Source organism: Plasmodium berghei, assembly GCF_900002375.2.
Source record: "Plasmodium berghei ANKA genome assembly, contig: PbANKA_00_3, whole genome shotgun sequence".
Taxonomy (NCBI): Eukaryota; Apicomplexa; class Aconoidasida; order Haemosporida; family Plasmodiidae; genus Plasmodium; species Plasmodium berghei.
The window spans coordinates 1-24479 of record NW_023259979.1 but is presented as its reverse complement, the minus strand read 5'-3'; the positions used below and the strand labels follow the sequence as shown (position 1 = coordinate 24479).

General features: G+C 21.3%; 4 protein-coding genes and 3 pseudogenes across 7 annotated transcripts; 2 read left to right on the top strand and 5 right to left on the bottom strand.

The window, feature by feature from the left end:
• Positions 1 to 1603: 1603 nt before the first annotated feature.
• Positions 1604 to 2814, bottom strand: PBANKA_0008201 (BIR protein; the record flags this gene model as incomplete). The annotated part of the gene is made up of 3 exons (XM_034563728.1): positions 1604 to 1675; positions 1766 to 2671; positions 2797 to 2814. 3 exons carry the CDS (start codon positions 2812 to 2814, stop codon positions 1604 to 1606), a joined length of 996 nt encoding a protein of 331 aa, XP_034424516.1.
• A 3425-nt stretch (positions 2815 to 6239) lies between these two features.
• On the top strand, positions 6240 to 7853 carry PBANKA_0008101 (fam-a protein; the record flags this gene model as incomplete). Its single annotated transcript, XM_034563727.1, has 6 exons — positions 6240 to 6370; positions 6512 to 6779; positions 6875 to 6944; positions 7114 to 7217; positions 7301 to 7534; positions 7692 to 7853. The coding sequence occupies 6 exons, from the start codon at positions 6240 to 6242 to the stop codon at positions 7851 to 7853; spliced, it is 969 nt and encodes a 322-aa protein (XP_034424515.1).
• A 1779-nt stretch (positions 7854 to 9632) lies between these two features.
• Positions 9633 to 10720, bottom strand: PBANKA_0008001 (BIR protein; the record flags this gene model as incomplete). Its single annotated transcript, XM_034563726.1, has 3 exons — positions 9633 to 9713; positions 9803 to 10597; positions 10706 to 10720. The coding sequence occupies 3 exons, from the start codon at positions 10718 to 10720 to the stop codon at positions 9633 to 9635; spliced, it is 891 nt and encodes a 296-aa protein (XP_034424514.1).
• Positions 10721 to 13556: 2836 nt separating this feature from the next.
• Positions 13557 to 14751, bottom strand: PBANKA_0007901 (BIR protein; the record flags this gene model as incomplete). Its single annotated transcript, XM_034563725.1, has 3 exons — positions 13557 to 13631; positions 13722 to 14609; positions 14737 to 14751. The coding sequence occupies 3 exons, from the start codon at positions 14749 to 14751 to the stop codon at positions 13557 to 13559; spliced, it is 978 nt and encodes a 325-aa protein (XP_034424513.1).
• A 2817-nt stretch (positions 14752 to 17568) lies between these two features.
• On the bottom strand, positions 17569 to 18463 carry PBANKA_0007801 (annotated as a pseudogene). The gene is given in 3 exon segments: positions 17569 to 17859; positions 17862 to 18224; positions 18395 to 18463. Coding segments are annotated over 3 exon segments (723 nt in total).
• A 1117-nt stretch (positions 18464 to 19580) lies between these two features.
• On the top strand, positions 19581 to 21019 carry PBANKA_0001200 (annotated as a pseudogene). Its single transcript has 6 exons — positions 19581 to 19701; positions 19857 to 20089; positions 20186 to 20255; positions 20453 to 20529; positions 20651 to 20851; positions 20996 to 21019. Coding segments are annotated over exons 1-6 (726 nt in total).
• Positions 21020 to 21807: 788 nt separating this feature from the next.
• PBANKA_0007701 lies at positions 21808 to 23360 on the bottom strand (annotated as a pseudogene). Its single transcript is given in 7 exon segments — positions 21808 to 21888; positions 21978 to 22554; positions 22556 to 22586; positions 22589 to 22722; positions 22724 to 23073; positions 23075 to 23298; positions 23300 to 23360. Coding segments are annotated over 7 exon segments (1458 nt in total).
• Positions 23361 to 24479: the final 1119 nt, after the last annotated feature.

Genomic DNA, 24479 nt, shown 5'->3' with positions numbered 1-24479 from the left:
ACCCTGAACCCTGAACCCTAAACCCTGAACCCTAAACCCTGAACCCTGAACCCTGAACCCTAAACCCTAAACCCTGAACCCTAAACCCTGAACCCTGAACCCTGAACCCTAAACCCTGAACCCTAAACCCTGAAACCCTGAACCCTGAACCCTAAACCCTGAACCCTAAACCCTAAACCCTAAACCCTAAACCCTGAACCCTAAACCCTAAACCCTGAACCCTGAACCCTAAACCCTGAACCATAAACCTGAACCCTAAACCCTGAACCATAAACCCCTAAACCACAAACCCTAAACCCTGAACCATAAACCCCTAAACCCAAATTAACATATTTCAGTTTTAGTCATTGATACAATATTATATATATTAGTACAATAACGCTAATTTTATATACCGAATTGTTTATAAGTATTATAGAAAAATATGACATTACATTTTATTTATATATTTATATTTTAACTATTTTAAAATATAATTTATTTATACCTCAAAACTATCAAATTTATAAATTAATAGTGATTAATATATTATTATACCTTTATAGTAAATAAATTAATATATAGAGAACTATTTATATCAATATAAATTATAATTTTAACATAAATGTAAATTATTGAAATTAAAAAAGTGAGTATTATATATATTTATAATTTATGAATTTATTATACACATATATATAGTGTATTTTTTATGTATTACTAAAAATGTTAGATGTATAAAACATCTTTTATAGATAATGTTGTATTGTCGATTCTCGATCGGTATTCCATGCATCTATATTTTATGACTACCTATTCTATATTGGTAATATGTTTAATTAACAATAAAAATATTCCCATTAAGCTGAAGGTATATTATAATGTAGATGAATATTCAAAATGAATCATCTTATAATTCATACCCAGCCTCATATATAATTCTATTATTACAGTTCAATTGACATAATATAATTTAAATTAAAGTAACTGTAGACAAATTATAAGCTTTACTAAATAGAATTTTCATCAAATAAAGAAACATATTGCGTTATGCATAATTCGATGTAACCACATATTAACAAATTTTATATAATAGGAATTATAGCATGATATGAATGCATATGTAGTCAATATATATATTAATATATACAATACAAATATTTTACTTTAACCATATTAAATCGGCATGAGCACTCAATTATATATACTATAATTTATGAAAAAATGTGATGTGGTCGTTTTCATATTAATTCCCGTACCCCTTTTTTGGTTACACATTTAGACTTCATCTAGAGATTAACCATACGTAAATGGTATATATATTTAATCAACATTTATAGACCAATAAATATTATAAAATTATTAAAAATTAAATATAATACTTGTCCCTAACCCGAATGTGAGTTTCACAAACATAACCCTGACCCACAACATAAAAACTGTTTAAAAATTATACAAAAGGAGTACAAAAATATTATAACTATACATATATAAAATTATATATTATTGATTATATTATTTAATTATTCTTATATACCCAATAATTATGGTAAAAAATTATTTATTTTCAAATAGACAATTTCTTAACATATATCAATCATTATTACTATTCCTGAGATAGCCATTACTCTTCGAGTCTTATATTAATTTTCTTCTTTATTTTTTTACATTTTTTTCGAAATCCAAATAACGAATACTAATATAAAAATTTTTTAAATTGTATAATTTATTTATATTCACAAATTAGTCAGTGTTGAATATATTTTTTATTTGACTTATTATTTACCTTATATGAAATTCCTAATAAAATTATTGTTGCAACCAATATAAATGGAATTGGAATTAGTTTGCTTATTGTCAATGAACTCGATAGTGTTTTTTCAGAATCTGATACATCAGTTTCAGAAATTGATACTTCAATTTCAGTACTTGATGGTAGCGTTTCACTCGAGAACATATCTTGTGATCCATTAGGCCTTAAAGAAATTTGTGTTTTTTTTTCCATTATAAGACTTGGTAGTTTACTTCTTATATTAGAATCATAATAAGTATTTTTAAAAGAAGTATAATCATTTGATAATGTAGACAATATTTTATTATATGAATTCCCTTGAATATTATTAGAATCATTCTTAAGTTCATTATGTTTATTAACAAAATTATTAGCATATTTTAAATATGTTTCGTCATTATCATTTTTTTTAGCATTATTAATCATGTTGCATAACATTTTAAATACATCATAAAGATTAGACATATTTTCATTAGAAATATCCATGAATTCTTTTTTTTTATCTATAAGATCCTTATAACTATTATACCCCTCAACACCATCTATAGTATTAGTATACTTTTCATTATTATTTATATTTCTAGTATAAAAATCGTTAAATGTGTTGATTCCGTCATGTGTTTTTTGATTTAACTTATAGCCTAACCACATCATAAAGTATACAACAACATCAATTTTTCCATCTGCATAATTCGAAAATTTATTACTATCACCATAAAATTTATTAAATAACCATAAAGACCCAGCATTAATCTTATCAACATCAGTCTTACATTCTTTATTGTTTTCTGAATCTCCATTAGGGCAATAGGCATTGAGTAATGCATTTTTAAAATCATATTCTCCAGAATCTTTCAATTCATCGGGAAAAAACTTCCATATAGTTTCAAACTCTCCACACTAAGAAACCGTTTTAAAAAATAAAATAAAAATGTCTATTAAAATAAATATGTTATTAATTTATAGATAATATAATATCAAAAATGTGTAATAACAAACATTTCTATTCAATAAATTGTATGTACCACTTTACTAATTGCCATATTGAAAATTTATTTTTGAACTATAAATTAAGTACATATTAATTTCATATATATTGCATAAAAATGGAAACGTAAACTTGAATTTTCTATACAACAATTATCTGTAGTTAACCACATTTTATTTTTAGATTAATTTAAAATTAATATAAAGTAATAATACAATAGTAACATCATAGTAAGTTTATATATTATTTATACAGATTAGCCAAACTACATTAAATTGGAGATATTTAATACATTTTGGTCATATATATAACATAATTTATGCTTAAACTCATGATTATTAATAATATCTATTATATTTTTATTATAAATTTTAAGGAATTTTATAATGAATTTAAAAAATATATACATATGCTCTAATGCAAAACATAAACGTCCTGAAATTTAAATACTTCACAAATATAAAAATAAAGAAAATTGTCATTATTAGAATCCTTTAAAGTGTATAAATACTCATTTTTTAAAATATAATAAACACTTATATACTTGTTTCTAATACTATATACCACTTTTTTATTAAAATTATAGTATTTTCAAATTAAGTTGCATGGTTCCCTTTTCTAATTCCATATACATAATTTTAATATTGTTTTTAATGAATATAAATAAGTTCATAATCCATCTTAATGAGTCAAATAATTTTATTTTTATTCCTATATACTTCAATTTAAAGATATATCTTATTGGGTAATTTTATAATACATTTTGCATATTTTTTCCACTGTTAAAACGAAAATTAGTACTGAACACATACTTATTATGTTATTTATAAGGCCAAATAAGTATTTAATGTAAATAGTTTTTAAAGTAATACTTAGTAAATATTAAATATATAACATTTAAATAAGTATTGATGCAAATTTTAAAGTATAATAGAAAACTATGTTTAATTGGGTTGTTGTATTGTCCTTTAAGGGGAGAGATATAAGATACATTTGCTCTTTTAATATATAAATTTAGATAAATATTTACTAAATGTTCTGAATTGTTCATTTCTATCCTATATATTTTATTGTTATAGTTATCAATGTATATACAATCAAATAATTTATTAAAAATTCTATATTTTATTAATTCTATGACAAAACAGTGCTATTTTAAATTTAAAAATGATGAGTCATTAAACAATGATAATATAATACGCGTTAATATGAAATAATAAAATGACATTTAACATGAATTGAGTCTTTAACCTTTTCTTTACTTATCAAGTTGTTTAGAATATAAAACCACATATCCCAAATTGGATCTTTAACAAATATATAAAAAGGATACCTTTATAATGTATTATTATGTGTCTTTTCGAAAAAAATATTTAATTATATGAAATTTTCGCAATAAAACAATATTTCAATATTAGTAAAGTATTTTATTAGGTTATATGTATAGGCATATAATAATAATACATTCTATCTACCATATTATTTATAATTATTAAAATATTATATGAAATTTTATTAATATTTTAACTATTTTAAAATATAATTTATTTATCCCTCAAAAGTCGAAAGTTTAAAAATGAATAGTCATTAATATATTATTATACCTTATGATAAATTAAGGCATATAAAGCAACTTCTATTATTACTAATTAATTTTAATACAGATGTAAAATACAAAAAGAGAATAGTAACTACAATTAAAACTTCAAAAATATTGTATATATACTGCGATTTTTATTGTATTATTAAAAATGGTAGATGCATAACATATATTTTATAGATAATGTTGTATTCTCGAATCTCGATCGATATTTATGAATCTATATTTTATGATTATTTATTATATATTGGTAATATGTTTATTTAATCTTAAAAACACATATTAATATGAATATATATTGTAGTGTAGACAACTGTTTCAAATGAATCTAATTATAATTTATGCCTTCATATATAATAATATTATACTGCTCAGTTATTAAAATATAATTTAAATTAAAATAAATATGATCTAATAAGTTTTACTAAATAAAATATTTCATCTAATAACGAAATATATTGTGTTATGCATAATTCAATATATCTATGGGTTAAATTTTCTTATATTATAGATGATAAGGGTTCTTATATATAGTTAGCCAACAATTAGAAATAAAGTATAAAATATGAAGCTATAATATTGTCACATTTAATATATATCATCGAATTAGATAGAAGCATTACAACTTATAAAAAAATGTTATGCGATCCCTTTTTGTTGCATATTTAGACATAATCTCGAGATTAAACATATGAGATGGTACATATATTTAATAAACATTTACAGACCAAAAATATTATCAAAATATAAAAAAATTAAATTACAATATCCCCGAACCTTAACTCAAAACGAAGATTCAGTGAACAAAACTATAACCCATAATACATAACCTTGACCCATCAAATATGAACACCTCGTCACCAAGAATATTAGAATTAAAAAACAAATTAATTTATGTATGCGTATATATACTTCTTGATTTTACAACTTTATGTTTCAATATTTTATTTATTTGTATTTTTTTAAATTATATATATTCTATGTTTTACTATTAAAAGGAAATTGATAATTTGTATTAATTTATAAAAAAATATGGTCGTCAATATTACTATCAATAAATAATTTTTATAAAATTAAAAATTTTGTTAGAAAAATGTTATTTAGTAAAATTTGTATTAAAAGTAATAAAAAAATCACAGAATGTTTGATTCTCATACTATAAATTTTATCATACTATTATTGTGATGAGGTAAAAAATATTGTTATTATAGTAGTATTATTAATATATAAAATTAGCTGAATTTCTCAGATTAAATTAAATTATTTTAATATTTAAAAATACAATACATATTTTATATTAAAAACTATGCATTATCAAAAAAAATTTAGAAAACAAATAAAAAATATATATAATTATATTAAAATAAATATATATTTTTATTTTAAATGATTGATCTTCTATTAGGTAATAACAACATTGTTTTTTTCTATTATATATAAACATAAGCACATGTATAATTCCATACATAATTGGCTGTTTTATAAATTTTAGATTTAATTTAGTTAATTATAAAAATATAAAACTTGTATATTCATAATCCTATATATTAAAAATGTTACTTATATAATTAAAGCTATTTATTTTTAGATATTATAATATTAATGAGATTGTGAATCATAATATTTTTTATATTCATTATTTATGAAATATTCTATTATTGATGGTGTTTTCTGATTGAATTAATTAAATAAAAAATATATTAGATTTATAAATTTGATAAAAGCATGCATTTTATCGTTTAAATATTTCTTTTTTATACTTTATTGGAGAAAATTATTTGCTTCAACTTTAACATACATGTGCTATTTTTCGAATTGTTAATTTTTAATTAAAAAAAATACTAATATATATTTTAATATTTTATTCGTATAGTTCAAAAATGAATAAGTTTTATATCCAATTTGTTTTATTTCTTTTAACCATCTCCCTATATGTGAATAATAAAACCCTTGCATCTGACCCTGCTCCAGGAACATCTACAACACCCGAATCAACACATCATTATCCTACGTAAGAAAATACAATAATATATATATTACATATTTCATTATGAAAATATTAAATATACATCATCGAAACAATATTATAATATAAATGCAATACCTTTATTTTTATACGCATTAAAAATATGTCCATTTTGATCAATGATAGTTCAGAAGTATATGAAAAAAACAAGCACCTATTAAGTACCGATCCAGAAGAAACTATAAATGCGGAAAAACATATGGAAGAAATTGTAGAATATTTCTATAGGCATGTTATAGGTGCGTATGGTTTAAAGGATAGTCGTGAGAAAAAAAATAAATTGGGTTGGATGTATGGATTTAAAAAAAACTATCAAGACAATAGATATATTGAAAGAATACATTATCGTCCATATTATGATTCAAATCATCGTCCAAAATATATTCCCAATATGGTATCAATTAACGAACAATATTAAAGTTATAAACCAAAATAAAATTAAAAAATTATTATAATTTATATACATATATTTCTCTTTGTTTCCATTAGCATGATCAAATAACAAGCATGTTATGGGATCCCGATTGTAAAAAACCTTTCAATGATGGCTCTTTTAAAAGTATACAAAACATAAATAATTAGTCAAATTAACATAGTATTGTTACTATTTATTCGACATTTCGTGATTTATTATTTTCATTGTTCTATGATACTATTTATTGTTTCACACATCTTCAAATTCATAATACTTAATTTACATAATGCAAAATTATTATTTTTTTGAAAAGTTGCCCGTGTGTACAATCCAAATTTAGTAATGATACAACAACGTTACGGAGGTAGTTCTATGAACTCTCAGAAATATTTTTATGCTTTAGCTGCATATGTTGAAGTAAGAAAGTGTTTTTTTTTCGTTACCCATAAAATAATATTATTCACAATAATTTATGCAATATATTTTTATCAATTTTGTAGAAATCAAAAAGAAAAAGTATGATTGTCATGGCTATAGTAGATATAAATGATCCCAACCCTTCCAATAAAGAATATAAAGACGCAATCATAAAAAACGCAAATTTATTAAAAACTACAATTGATTCTGAAGATCATATTAGACAAGGAAAATTAGAAAAACCGTTTGTTAACATAGCTGGATATTTCATAGATGAATTTTCATCAACTGATTTTAATATCGTCTATGCCAAATCTGTAATCAATATACAAATTTTAATAACATAATAATTTATTTCAACAATTGTTAAAAAATATATTGTTTTAAATAAATATATATATTTATAATATATACTATAATTTGAAAAAAATTTAAATATTTTATATATTCATCCATTTATGTTTTTTTTCTTAGTTTGATAAAAATGCTCCCGATGTTCTCGATAATCCCGATGTTCTCGGTGCTCTCAATTGTTCCAAAGCTTCCTATTCTCTCGATGTTTCCGGTATTACCGATGCTCTCGATGGTTCCAAAGCTCCCGCTCCCAAAAAAAAGAGCTGTTTCCTATGTTGTTAATGATTTTTTCCTTCATATATAAACATATTTCATATATATTTTTCAACACCGTAATATTACAATATTTATGTTAATAAAACAATTTATTTTCATGCATAATAATTGCTTTAAATTACCATCATAAACTGGTTTTTTGTTTTAAGAGTGTTTTATTTGCATATAATTTGTTTATGCCTTTTAATATTAAGATGCATATATATGTATTATTTTTGTGAGAACTACAAACGTAAATATTATAATTTGTGAAAAATATTTCTTTATCGCAATATTTTCATATTTTTATGGTAATTCATTTTTTATACTCAAAATCGATAAGTTGCGTTTTTCTTTTACTATTTCTATCATTTTAATTGTTCTTATAAACCAAATAATTTTCATTAAAAATTATCTCCAAATAGGATATATCTTAATTATATCAATTCATGTCATCTGAATAATTTATTAATGATTTATTTCCTCTTTTTTATTTTTTTTCGTTACTAAATAATTTATAAACTAATATATTTTTAGAGTTATAGAAAAGGAAGTTATAATTGAAATCACATGAATCGATCATACGACACTGTTTTATATAGATTAATAAAATACACATATTATAATATTACACATAAATATACTTTTTAATTATACTTATGAGTTTATTTACATATGATAATAAACGAATTTACTTATTTATCATTTTTTATATTTATATTGAATTTTAAAGTCAGAGCCATAAACATCGGAACTTTGGTTATTTTACAAAAAATATAAGACATTATTTAAATTTATTATTCTAAAGAATCGTCTTTTCTTTTATAAACAAAAAATATAAATCAATAAATTATACAGGATCGCCATGCATAAGTTTGTATATATTTGATAATCCTACTTCTTCCCCAATTTATAAATACTAACATAAACACTAACGCAAAAATCACCAAAATATATAACATTTTCAAGTGGACAACTATTTTTAAAATATTATACTAATTCTTAAAATAATGGGAATTAAAATAAATATGCCTTTAACGTAGCTTACCTTCTTTAAATATATTTCCTCCAAATAGTACTTTATACTTCAATTCAATTCCTACATCACTTCATTTATCATTCGGTTCAGGTGTCACTGAATGAAGAAATCGCATTAAATGTCCTTTTGGTTGAAATAAAAATAAATTATTTTCTTCCAATTCCCCTGTTTGCCTCTCAGTTTCTCATATTAAACATTGTAATTATTTAAATCAACGTTCTCTTCTAGAACCAAGTCTATTCCAATATTTGATCAATTGTTCCATAAACCATTAACCCCAAATTAGCAATAAAATACAAAAAGTAAATTATTCAACACATTTACCATTAAGTTATATTAACACAAAATCCAATTCTTATAATTTATCAAAATATATTACTTTATTCGTTTATCTTCATCCTCATTTTTTCTCTTACATATTTAGACTTAATATAAATCTTAAAAACTACAAATTATCCTATACATATTTAAAACAAATACTTAAACTAATAAATATTATCAAATTACTCAAAATTAAATACAATATAATACTTAGCCCTAACCCAAATATAGGGCCCACAAACATAACCCTGACCCATAACATAAAAACGGTTTAAAAATTATACAAAATCAGTATAAAAATATTATAACTATACATATATAACATTATATATTATTGATTATATTATTTAATTATTCTTATAAACCAAATAATTTTCAGCAAAAACTAACTATCCCCAAATATGACATCTCTTAATTATATTAATTGATGTCATCTGAATAATATATTAATGATTTATTTTCCTCTTTATTTTTTTGATTCTTAAATTGAGTCTTTGAAGCCTTTTCCGAAAGTCAAATAATGAATGCTAATATAAAAATAGTAAAAAACAATTGTTAATTTTGTAGTGATGATATATATTTTAAATATTATATTTTCATTTGATTTGTTAATTACCTTATACGTAATTCCTAAATAGATAAGTAATGCAAAAAAAAGAAATGTCATTGGGATTACTGAAATTTTTATAGATGAACTTCGTGAACTTCGTGAAAATGGTTTTGTTGCTTTTTCTGTTGGAAGAATTGGGAATTGTTTAGAATTATCAATTTTACCAGATTTATCAGTTTTTAATTTATTATAATCAGTTAATAAAACAGACAATATTTGACTATGAGGGGTATTTTCAACATTATAGTAATCGTTGAGATCTGTATATTTCTCAACAAAATTATTCGCATTATTTGACAGGGTGCCGCTTTTTTCATTCTTTGCAACATTGCCATAAATATTACATAATAATTTGAATGCATCATAAAATTTAGACAGATCTTCAATATCAATATTGAACAAATCTTTTTGTTTATCTATGATTTCCTTAAGATTTGCACAAATACTGGAATCATTTATAAATTTACTATATTTACCACTATTTTTTACATGTTTAGTATAAAAATCGTTTATTGTGGTGGTATTGTGCTCTGAATTTTGCTTTAATTGGTAACTTAACCATGAAATAATATATAGAAAAAATGCATTTGTATTATTTTCATTATAATCATCTGTATCTTTGGATATAGTAAAATATTGTTCAAGTAACCATAAAAATCCAATTGTAATTTTTTCGAGATCAGTATTGCAGTTTTCACTAGGGCAGTACTTATTGAAATTTGTAATTTGTTTAAATTCAAAATTTGCGGTTCCGCCTAATTCAGCAGGTAAATAATACCTCAAAAAATCAAATTTTAAACACTAAGAAACCATTTAAAAAAAAATGGTAAAAATATGTATTAAGAAAATGTTTTTAAAATAAAGCTTAATGAAGTTTATAGGAAATATAATATAAAAAAATGTACATACTAGAGTATCATTCATTATGATGGAATATATTTTATAATCTCTATGTTAAGGGGGATTCATGTTATATATATACTAAAATAGGTAATACAATTATTTATCCCTATATACAACAATTATTTGTAGATAAAAATATTTTTATTATTATTAATTTCAATTTAAAATTAATATGGAATAATAATATAATATTTTACTATAAGAATATTATATTTTTTTTATGGTAGTTAAATTTCCTTGTTTTTGGGGGGTTTAATACATTTATTATATGTATATATAATACAATTTTGCATAAATTGTTATCCTCAATAACACTCTTATGAGCATTATTATAAAACTTAAAGTAACATTGTAATGAAATTAGGATATATCTTCTTATACATATGCTTTAATATAGAAAATATACGTTATATCTTTTGTTTTAATAAATGATGCTCCAAAAATAATATATTGAAAAAATCGAAACAATTAAGAAATATATTATTACTATAATCCTTAAAAGTATATAAATGGTTATTTTTTAAAATATATTAAATACTTATATACTTGCTTCTTATAATATATAATATAGACTTTTCTAAATTTGTAACATTTATAAAATAAGTTGCATTGTTCCCTTTTTTAATTTATATGCATAATTTTAATATTATTTTTATTTAATATAGATAAATTCATAATATATTTTAATAAGTTCGATAACATTATTTTTATTCCTACATATTTAATTTAAAATTATTCTTTATTGAGTGATTTTATAATATATTTTGCACATATTTTCCACGGTTTAAAACGAAAATTAGCGCTGAAATCGTATTTATTATGTTATTTATAAGCTTAAATAAACCTTTGAATGCAAATAGTTTTTAAAATAATAATAATTATTAGATATTAAATATTAAAAAATTAATAAGTATTGATGCAAATTTTAAAATATAATAGAAAACCATGCGTAATTAAATTGTTATATTTACATTTTAGATAGGGTATATAAGGGAATTATACTTTTTTAAGACAATGATATAGCTATATAACATTTATTTATTCTACATAGTTTAATTATATTTTATATTTTCTACCATTAAAACTTTCAATGCATGTATATATTAAAATTAATCATTAAAAATAACTTAGAACTATTATTTTTCTAAATATATAGTTTGCTTTTATATTTTATAATAAACTATATTTGGTTTTATGATGAAAAACTATATTTTTAAGAAGACTATAATTATTAATATTATTTTCTTGGTAGTGTTAATTCTAATATTATCGCATTAATGCATACTTAAATAAATGTTATAATATTTCATTTTATCATATATCCATACAATTTTAATATGATTATAAGTTTAATAATATATATAATTAATATATATCAACGTATTCGAATCAGATGAACTTAATGGTTTGTTCGTATTTAATACGTTTATATATTTTTATTACTATTATTATTGCTACTGCTATATCACTGTATAGTACAATGCGATAATTAATGCAGTCAATAGGGATACTTTAAACCAATTAGTAATTTACTTGTTTCATTGTTTTAAAGTATAACATTTTAGAACATATATATTATTTTGTAATAACAATATATTTAAATTATATATTTGTGATTTTATATATATATAATAACCTAATAAAAATATTATTAGTTAAAATTAATCATTACATACTTTTTCTATATAATTTGCATTAATATATAATTCTATATGTTCCCCAATTTTAACATATTTCAGTTTTAGTCATCGATACAATATTATATATATTAGAAAAATAACGTTAATTTTATATACCAGGTTGTTTATAAGTATTATAGCAAAATATAGCATTAAATTTTATTTATATATTTATTTTTTAACTGTTTTAAAATATAATTTATTTATAACTCAAAATTATAATGTTTAAAAATTAATAATGATTAATCTAATATTATACCTTCATAATAAATAATATAAAACTATTTCTATAATTTTAATTTAAAACCTTACCATAAAATTATACTATATATAATCGAAAGTTAAAAGGATACTATGCCTATATCTATATTGTAATTTTTTATTAATATGTATATTTTTATTGTATTATTTAAAACGATTGATGCACAAAACATCTTTTATAGATATCGTTGTGTTGTCGAACCTCGATTGATGTTTTATGAATCTATATTTTATGACTACCTATTCTATATTGGTAATATGTTTAATTAATCTTAAAAACACATTTTAACCTGAATGTATTTATAATGTAGATGAATACTCAAAATGAATTTTATTATAATTAATACCCAACTTCATAAATAATAATAATATTGTACTGTTCGATTATCAAAATACAATTTAAATTAAAACAAATAATAAGTTTTACTAAATAAAATGTTTCATCAAATAAAGAAACATATTGTGTTATGCATAATTCAATATAGTTATGATTAACAAACTTTATATAATAAATAATTATGATATATCATAATATGAATTAATATATGCAATATAGATATTTTATTTTAATCATATTAAATCGATATGAACACTAAATTATATATATTATAATTATGAAAAAATGTTATGTGATCCTTTTCATATTAATGACAGTACCCCTTTTTTTGTTGCATATTTAGGCTTCAGTTCGAGATTAAACATACGGGTATAGTACATATATTAAATTAGTGTTCAAATCATAAAAAATTAAATGCAATATAATACTTATCCCTAAACCGAATATGGATTCCACAACATAAAAACTATATAAAAATTATGATCAAAAATTACTTCGAAATAGACAGCTTCTTAAAATATATAAATCATTATTACTATTCCTGAAATCTTCATTAATCTTCGAATCATATATTAATGATTCATTTTCTTCTTTTTTTTAGTTTTTCTCTTAAATATTGTCTTTGAAGTCGTTTCCAAAATCCAAATAACGAATACTAATATAAAAATTTTTTAAATTGTATAATTTATTTATATTCACAAATTAGTCAGTGTTGAATATATTTTTTATTTGACTTATTATTTACCTTATATGAAATTCCTAATAAAATTATTGTTGCAACCAATATAAATGGAATTGGAATTAGTTTGCTTATTTTCAATGAACTCGATAGTGTTTTTTCAGAATCTGATACATCAGTTTCAGAAATTGATACTTCAATTTCAGTACTTGATGGTAGCGTTTCACTCGAGAACATATCTTGTGATCCATTAGGCCTTAAAGAAATTTGTGTTTTTTTTTCCATTATAAGACTTGGTAGTTTACTTATTATATTAGAATCATAATAAGTATTTTTAAAAGAAGTATAATCATTTGATAATGTAGACAATATTTTATTATATGAATTCCCTTGAATATTATTAGAATCATTCTTAAGTTCATTATGTTTATTAACAAATTTATTAGCATATTCTAAACATGTGTTTCCATTATCATTTTTTTTAGCATTATTAATCATGTTGCATAACATTTTAAATGCATCATAAAGATTAGACATATTTTCATTAGAAATATTCATCAATTCTTTTTTTTTATTTATAAGATCTATATAACTTGTATATTCCTTAACATCAGCTATATTCTGTTTATACTCATTGACACTTTCCATATAATTACTATAAAAATCATTAAACTTGTTGATTCCGCTTTGTGGTTTTTGATTTAACTTATAACCTAACCACATCATAAAGTATACAACAATATTAATATTGTCATTTGCAGAATTCGAAAATTTATCACTATCCCCATAAAATTTATTAAATAACCATAAGTATCCAGCATTAATCTTATCGATATCGTTATTACAGTTTTCATCAGGGCAGTATTCGTTAAAAAATTCATTTCGAAAATCATATTCTCCAGATTCATTTAATTCGTCGGGAAAAAACTTCCATATAGTTTCAAACTTCTCACACTAAAAACCGTTTTAAAAAATAAAATAAAAATGTCTACTAAAATGAACATATTATTAATTTATAGATAATGCAATATAAAAAATGCGTAATAACAAACACTTTTATTCAAGAAATTGTATGTACCACATCACCAATTGTCATATTGAAATTTTATTTTTGAGCTATAAATTAAGTATGTCATATTAATTTCATATATACTGCATCAAAATAGGGGATGCAAGCTTGTATTCTATATATAACAATTATCTGTAGTTAAACTCATTTTTTTTAGTATTCATTTAAAATAAATATAAAGTAATAATAAATAGAAACACCATAGCAAGTTTATATATATTTATACAGATTAGCTAAACTGCCTTAAGTTGGAGATATTTATTTTGGTCATATGTATAACATAATTTATGCATAAATTCATAATTATTAATAATATCCATTATAATTTTATTATAAAATTTTAAGGATTTTTGTAATAAGTTTAAAACACATTCCCTTATATTATGTCTTAATATAGAAAAATACAAATTTGTTTCTCATGTTTTAATAAATAGATTAATACCCATGAGACTGTAAATATATAAAAATTAATAAATCTATTGTTAGCATATTTTTTAAATGTATATAAATAGTCATTTTTTAAAATATATTAAATACTTATATATCTGTTTCTAATACTATATACCATGTTTTATTAAAATTATAGTATTTTCAAATTAAGTTATGTTACATCTCTATGCAAATTATATAAATTTATATTGTTTTTAATGAATAAAGATAAATTAATAATCCATTTTAATGAGTCCTATAACTTTATTTTTATTCCTACATATTCCAATTTAGAAATATTCTTTATTGGTTAATTTTATAATATATTTTGCATATATTTTCCATTCCTTAAAACAACAATTAGCACTGAACCGCATTTATTAAGCTATTTATAAGTTTAAATAACCCTTTGAATGTAAATTGCTTTTAAAATAATATATAGTAAATATTAGCACATAAATAACTATTGATGCAAATTTTAAAGTATAATAGAAAACTATGTTTAATTAGGTTGTTATATTACCCTCCAAGAGGAGAGAGATAAGATATATTTGCTCTTTTAATATATAAATTTATATAAATATTCGTTAACTGTTTTGCATTGCTCATTTTTATATTATATATTATATTATTATAGTTATTAATGTATATACATTCAAATAATTTATTTAAAATTCTATATTATATTAATTCTATATGAAATAATCCTGTTTGTGATTAAAAAAATGATGATTCATTAAAAAATGATAATATAATACGCGTTAATATGGAATAATAAAATGACATTTAACATGAATTGAGGCTTTAACCCTTTCACCATTGATTCATATTTTTAGAATATAAAACTACAAATTCAAATTGAATCTTTAACAAAATATATAGCGTTGATACTTTTATAATGTATTATTATGTGTCTTTCCGATAATATTAATACTTAATTATATGAAGCTTTCACAAAAAACAATATTTCAATATTAGTTATTAGTGAAATATTTTATTAGTTTATATGTATAGGCATATAATGATAACGCTATTATATTTATCATATTATTTATAATTATTAGAAAAAACTATAACATTAAATTTTATTAATATACTTATATTTTATTTTTTAACTATTTTAAAATATAATCTATTTATACCACAAAACTATAAAACTTAAAAATTAATAATGATTAATCTATTATTATACCTTATGATAAATAAATCAAAACATATAAAGCAACTTCTATTATTACTAATTAATTTTAATACAAATGTAAAGGGAATACAAAAAGAAAATAGTAACTACAATTAAAACTTAAAAAAATGTTAGATGCATAAAATGCATTCTATAGATAACGTTGTATTGTCGGATATCGATCGATATTTATGAATCTATATTTTATGAATATCTATTATATATTGGTAATATGATTAATTAATCTTAAAAACACATATTAATATGAATATATATTGTAGTATAGACAATTGTACCAAATGAATATAATTATAATTTATACCTTCATATATAATAATATTATATTATTCGGTTATCAAAATACGATTTAAATTAAACAAATATTATACAAATAATAAGTTTTACTAAATAAAATGTTTCATCAAATAAAGACATATATTATGATATGCATAATTCAATATAACTATGTATTAACAAGTTTTATGTAATAAATAATTATGATACAGATAATATGAATTCATATATAGTCAATATATATATATTAATATATTCAATATCCTGTTTTAATCATATTAAATCAATATTACACTTTATGGAAAAAATGTTATGCAACTCATTTCGTATTAATGGATATGCTCCTTTGGGTGGTACATATTTGGACTTAATTTTGAAATTAAACATACGAGTATAGTATATATATATTTAATCACCATTTATAGACAAATAAATATGATCAAATTATAAACAAATTAATAAAAATATAACTCTAACTCAAAGAATAGATTCCATAGAGTAAAACTATAACCCACACTGCAGGATCATGATCCAAAATACGAGTTCTCCAAAACGCAACTCTAAACCTAAATCTGAACCATTAATATAGCTTATAATTTTATTAATAAGTGTGCTTAAATTAGTTTATTTAAAATAATTACAAATACTAGCTAAAAATGAGTAAATTCGAAATCCATTAATACATAATATATATATGCATGGAAATAAGGATAAATGAGTTTTTGATAAATACTAAACAAAGACAAATTAATTATATGACGTGATTATATATCAAATTTAAATATATAATAATATAACAAGCAATTAAATTATATTTAATTATTATATAAAATGTAAAAAATATAACTTTTATGCCATAAAATATTAAGTATATTATTTCTAGTCATTTAAACATGTATAATAAAGCATAATAATAAAAAGTGGTTATTTTGATATGCTTTCTAATTTAAAGATACATTTAATAAGTCTAAAAAGGAAAAAAACATGGAAAATCCAGACGGTATGAGTAGTATAAATAAGCTAAAAACCCCTGTTATTGGTGCCGAAACACCAACTGCTACAAATATCAAATACGACAGGATGAATTTGTTTTCTTCTTTTTTAATTTTTTTAGTCAATTTTGATTTCATATAACAATTACTTGATTCAATTTTATTATTTTTATTATTTTCCAATTGTTTAAAGTCTTCATGTTCTGATACAGAACTATTTCCATCTTTTTTATTATTTTTTTATTCTCTATTGGTTGTATTGCTAATTCATCATTCCTTTTATTATCAAGCTCTTTTTTTACTTCTTCTAATTCTTTTCGAAGCTCATTAATTATTTTTTTTGTCTTACTATCTACATTTTTTAAATCAAGTGATGTGCTACTTCCTTTATGCTTCTTTATATGTGAATCTATAATATTTCGAAGGTGTGCTATTTCTTTGTTACCTTCAACACAATCACCAAGTTGACTTGCAAGATTCAAAGTTGATTGATAAAATCCATTTAAATCAAATTCGTTATCTGCATATGCTAATATCCTATTATTTCTAAAGTTTATTACATTCCTTTCAAGCCATATCCCTCTATCGTTTACAAAGTATAGTTCCTGAAAAGAAATGAAATATTTATTAACATATATGTAATTAATTTTAATTGTTGGTTTAACTTAAGTATACCTTACCAATACATGAAACAATAATATAAGGATAATGTGAAACAAATAGATACAAAAACTATAATGAAATATTATTAATAATAAAATAATATGTAACTTACATTTTGGGCATATTCAAAAGAACAAATAACAATTGAAAAAAGAACGCATTTTAAAATACTGACTCTCATTTTTACCTTTATTTATTAAATAAATGAACTAATATATGTAGTTTGAGATAATGTTGATAACTTGATATTTATTCACAAAATAGTAATATTTACTAGTTTTTTGTTCTAAATTTTATGAATAAATGAATATATCTATAAAAAAAACGAATTTATTTCATTTATTAATTTTTTCTATTTTCTTAGAACTAATTTATCTAACCATTGTAATAAACTTCGTTATATTCATTAAAATTGTTTATGGATATAAATACTATATTTTTTTCAAATCAATATTAACTTTTATCTAAAAAATACACCGTTTTTAATATAATTTATAATATGTTGGTGCTTTTAGTGGTACGGTTTTAATATTTTATAAACTTATATTTTTCTATTAATGTTTAATACGAACAAATTAATAAATATCAATTAAAATAATAAAATATTAGATACATATCTTTTTTTTATATGAATAAATACAAACATATAATGACAACATTAACAAATCACCATTAATATTTACATTTAAATCGTTTCTAATTTATTATATTTTATTATAATATTTCTCCAATTTTAAATATTAATAATTTTCTCCATTTTACCGATTTTGTGGAAAAACATATTTTTTTATTATTTTCTTACTTTTATATTTTTATTTTAAATGATTGATCTTCTATTAGGTAATAACAACATTGTTTTTTCTATTATATATATATAATTTCATAGATAATGAGATGTTTTATAAATTTTAAATTGAATTTAGTTAATTATAAAAATATAAAACTTGTGCATTCATAATGCTATATATTAAAAAAGGTGCTTATATATTTAAAGTTATATATGTTTAGATATTATAATATTAATGAAATTATGAATAATAACATTAGATATTCACTATTTATCAAAGCTTTTGTTTTTGACGTTGTCTTTTGGTTGAATTATTTAAATATAAAATATATTAAACTTATAAATCTGATAAAAGCATAAATTTACCGTTTAAATAATAGTTTTTTATACTTTATTGGAAAAAATTATTTGCTTCAATTTTAATTATACTTGTGCTTATTTTTCGAGTTGTTAATTTTTAACTTAAAAAATACTAATATATATTTTAATATTTTGTTTGTAAACTTCAAAAATGAATAAATTTTATGTTAAAATTGTTTTATTTCTTTTAACCATCTCCCTACATGTCAATAATAAAACTCTTGCAACTGACCCTGGTCCAATAAAATATGTAACATTCATATCAAGAAAACGTTATCTTACGTAAGAAAATACAACAATATATATATTACATATTTCGTTATGAAAACATTAAATGTATGTCTTTGCAAAAATTTTATAATATAAATACAATACCTTTATTTTTATATATATATAAATATGTTCATTTTCATCAATGATAATTCAGAAGAAATATATGAAAAAAACAATCACCTATTATGTAAATATCCCAAAGAAACTATACAAGCGTGCATATTTATTAATGAAGCTTTAAAATATTTAGAACGTTATGCTACAAGTAAAGATTGTTATAAATTATGTAATAGATATTATGCTTACAATATCTATTTTTATAAAAAAAAACATCGAGGTCATACAAATGTTGAAAAAATTCAATATATAATTATTAATCAGAATGAGGTATCAATTAATGAACATCATTAAAAGTTATAAACCAAATTAAAATAAAAAAATTATTATAATTTATATACATATATTTCTCTTTGTTTCCATTAGTATAATGAAATAATAAACATGTTATGGGGTCCCAATTATAAAAAACTTTTCAATAATGGCTCTGTTAAAAGTATACAAAACATAAATAATTAGTCAAATCATTATATTATTGTTACTATTTATTCGACATTTCATGATTTAGTATTGTCATTGTTATATGATACTATTTATTGTTTCCCATGTCTTCAAATTTATAATATTTTAATTTACATTATGCGAAATTATTATTTTTTTGAAAAATTGTCCGTGTGTACAATCCAAATTTAGTAATGATACAACACCATTGCAAAAAATGGCCGTGATCTCGTCATAAATATTTTTATGCTTAAGCTCCAAAATTTTAAGTAAGGAAAATTTTCCTCTTCTATTTCGTTATAAATCATATTTTTTATATTATTCACAATAATTTATGCAATATATTTTTATTAATTTTATAGATATCAGAAAACAAAACTATAGTAGTCATGGCTTCAGCATATATAAATGATCACAACCCTTCCGATAAAAAATATAAAAACTAAATCGTAAAAAACGAAAATTTATTCATAACTTACATTGATTCTGAAGACATATTAGAAAAGGAAAATTAAAAAAACGTTTTTTAACTTAATTGCATACTCCATTGAAAAAAAAGACAGATATGTTAATATCACCTATGTCGACTCTGTAAGCGATATACAAATTTTAATAACATAACAATTTATTTCAACAATTGTTAAAACAAATATTATTTTAAATAAGTGTACATATTTATAATTTCCAAAAAACCTGAACATGTTATATATTCATCCATTTATGTTTTTTTCTTAGATTGATGTACATGCTTCCTTTTAATCAAAATGCATTATTGTAAAATATTTATATATAAACATATATTTTATATATATTTTTCAGACCGTAATATTAGAAAATTTATTTTCATGAATGGAATTTATTTATTGTTTTCATTTTTCTTATAAACCAAATAATTTTCATTAAAAATTAATTATCTCCAAATAGGACATATCTTAATTATATCAATTCATGTCATCTGAATAATCTATTAATGATTTATTTCCTCTTATTTATTTTTTTTTCGTTACTAAATAATTTATAAACTAATATATTTTTAGAGTTATAGAAAAGTAAGTTATAATTGAAATCACATGAATCGATCATACGTCATTGTTTTATATAAATTAATAAAATACACATATTATATATTACACAAAATACACTTTTTAATTGTTTATATAAGCCAAATTACTTATATTGAATTTTTAAGTCAGATCCAAAGAATATGAACACAAAACAAAAACTATTAATTATATTTATTATTCTAAAGAATCGCATTTTCTTCTATAAACATAAAAAATAAACACCAAATACAAAATAATAAATGGTACAGGATCGGTCTCCATAAGTTTATACATATTTAATAATGGATATTTTCCCCAGTAAAATGGAATTTATAAACTGTTTAGTTTGTTTTTTTTGAGTAGATGAACTTGTAACCTTTTCATCCTGCTTTTTTTGAGTAGATGGATTTGTAAGCTTTTTTATCCTGTTTTTTTTTAGATAAATTTATAATTATTTGTACTTGTTTTTTTCGATCAGTTGGGTTTATAACTCTTTTTGTCTTTTCATTTCCACCAAACATATTTATAACCTTTTTCATGTTTTTTTTTTTTCTTCAATTCCTTTCTCCATCCAAATGAAAAATACTAACATAAAATTATGAAAAAATATATAATATTTTATAGTGAAAAAATATTTTAAAAATTGTATACTTCACAGTTTTCTTTTTATTTACCTTGAACATAATAGCTAAAGCAATGGGTATTAAAAGCATTATAATTGAAATTCCAATTGGTTTGTATTTTTTGAGTATATTAACATCTATTCCTGTTGTTCCATTTCCTGTTACTTCGGTTACTGGATTTTTTAGTTTAATCACTGATTTTGGCACTGTTTTTATAGAACCTTTTTGATCCGTTTTATCATAATTTTCTTTTTCAGATAATTCATGAGACGATTCTGGTGTTTTAGTTTGTTCCGTAGAACTTGATGGCGATGAAGCTTCAGATGGAGTTTCTTGGGGCGGTGGTGAGTCATTAGATGTGGGTGATTTATCCCCTGTGCCGTGTGGTTCATGTCTTTTATACCTTGAATCATCATGTATTTCTACCTTTTTAGAGTCGGAATTTATATTCTCAATAATTTCATTAAAAAAATTAATAGATTCACCGAAACCATTTTTTATATTATCTAAAGTTCTATTATATACATCAGGTATTTCATTAGAGATATTTATAATTTTCTCCTCATATGTTTCAGCAAAATTGAAAGTGCTATTTAATACGCTCGTAAAAACGGACCGACCAACTATCAAAAGTTATTCCTGGTGTGTTTTGAGGCCGCCATTTTCTCCTGGAACACTATTTGTAGCACCTTGTCCACTTCTTGATTCTTCTTGATTTCTTTGATTATCATCTGGTACGACATCTATTTCTACTTTCCCATCAACCAGTCCATCTCCTAAACCCTTATCATTCTCCTGCTTTTTGTTTTTTTTGTTTACATAAATCCTTACAACTTTCTATTCCATTAAATTCAGGAAGTTGACATTCTGGATCTTTATTTTCTTCTTTAAATTTATCATATTCACTTTTTAAAGTAGACAGCACATCACAATATGAATCGCAATTTTTAACCGCAGAGGCTTTCGTAACAAGATTTTTATATGTTTCAGCACATTTATTAGCATATTCTAAATATGCTTCTGGGTTTGATCTATCTTGGTTATATTTAGTAATTAGAGTACATAATTCATTAAGTAATTTATATAGATTACACATATGGTAATCACCAAAATTCATTGATTTTTTTTTTTTATTTACTTTATCACGAAAATTGATTATACCAAAAGGAATTATTTATTTCAAGAATATTATAAATACCATCTATACTAACATACGAACCAGGATTAATTATATTACTTTTAGAACTTAACCATAAAATAGCATATTCAAAATAATGGTCTTTTTCATTTTCAGAACACTCCTCATTAAGAGCCTCGAGCATCGTTAACAACCATATAAACCCAGCACTAATTTTATCACCATTTGTCACACCATTGTCCCTTTTGACCATCCCCTTTCTTGGTAGGACAATAAGCAGTGTATAATACATCATTCAAACATTCATTTTCTGTAGGTAATTTGTCTCTGGATAAACTATCATCAATCCTTTTAATTATGCTACACTACGAAAATATTATAAAAATTAATAAAAAATATATTAATGAAATATTATTGAAATTTAAGTTAATTTATAAACAATGCAAAAACAATAAAATAAAATTCATTTTATTAAAAAATGTGTAATACCACATTGAAGTCATTATGCTGAATTTGATTTTCAATCGGTAAAACAATTTGTCATAATATTATTTTTATGTAATATATGTATTGAAACAAAGTAGGTTATTAATTAATTGAGATTTCTATATAATTAATATATGTAGTTAAAGACATTATTATTAGTTTGAATGCTTGAATTAGCATGGAATAATAATAGTATTAAAACAGGTATTCGATTTTTGTTTATAACAATTGCTAATTGTCTTAAGTGGCTATTTGTTTAACATTTTTTCATATCTATATATAATATATTTTATGCATAATACAATTTTTTAAATAATATTTTAAATAACCCGATTACACAAATTCATGGAATGCCATAACAAAAATAGATGAAATTTGTTTTATATAATAATGCATTTATATTATAGGTTTACACATGAAAATAAAATTATATTCACTACTTTTTAATAAATGAGTTCCAAACTTATGTTACTATAAATACATAAAGAATAAGAAATGTGTTATTACTATGGTTGTTAAAAATGAATTTGAATGTCATTATTTGAATGTCATATATTGATATACGCTATTATTCAATAAGGAATATTACACCTTTTTTATATTATTTCCAATAAATGAAAGAAAAATTGTTTAAATTATAACATTTAATAAATGAATTAATATTATTTTTTCGAATTAAGTTATATATTGTGTGCATTTACATTTAATCAATATACAAATTAATGATCCATTTTAAAATGTGTAATAACTTTGTTTATATATTAATACTTCTTTATATATAAATGAAATTAATGAATAGTTTTGAGTGAATATCTCATTTTATTTTTAAAATTAAAAACATAATGTGCAAATTAGGTTAATTGATCTATTACAGTTAAAAAGCTCATGAGCATAAATTAGTTTTGGGGTAGTAGCTAGTGTATTTCTTT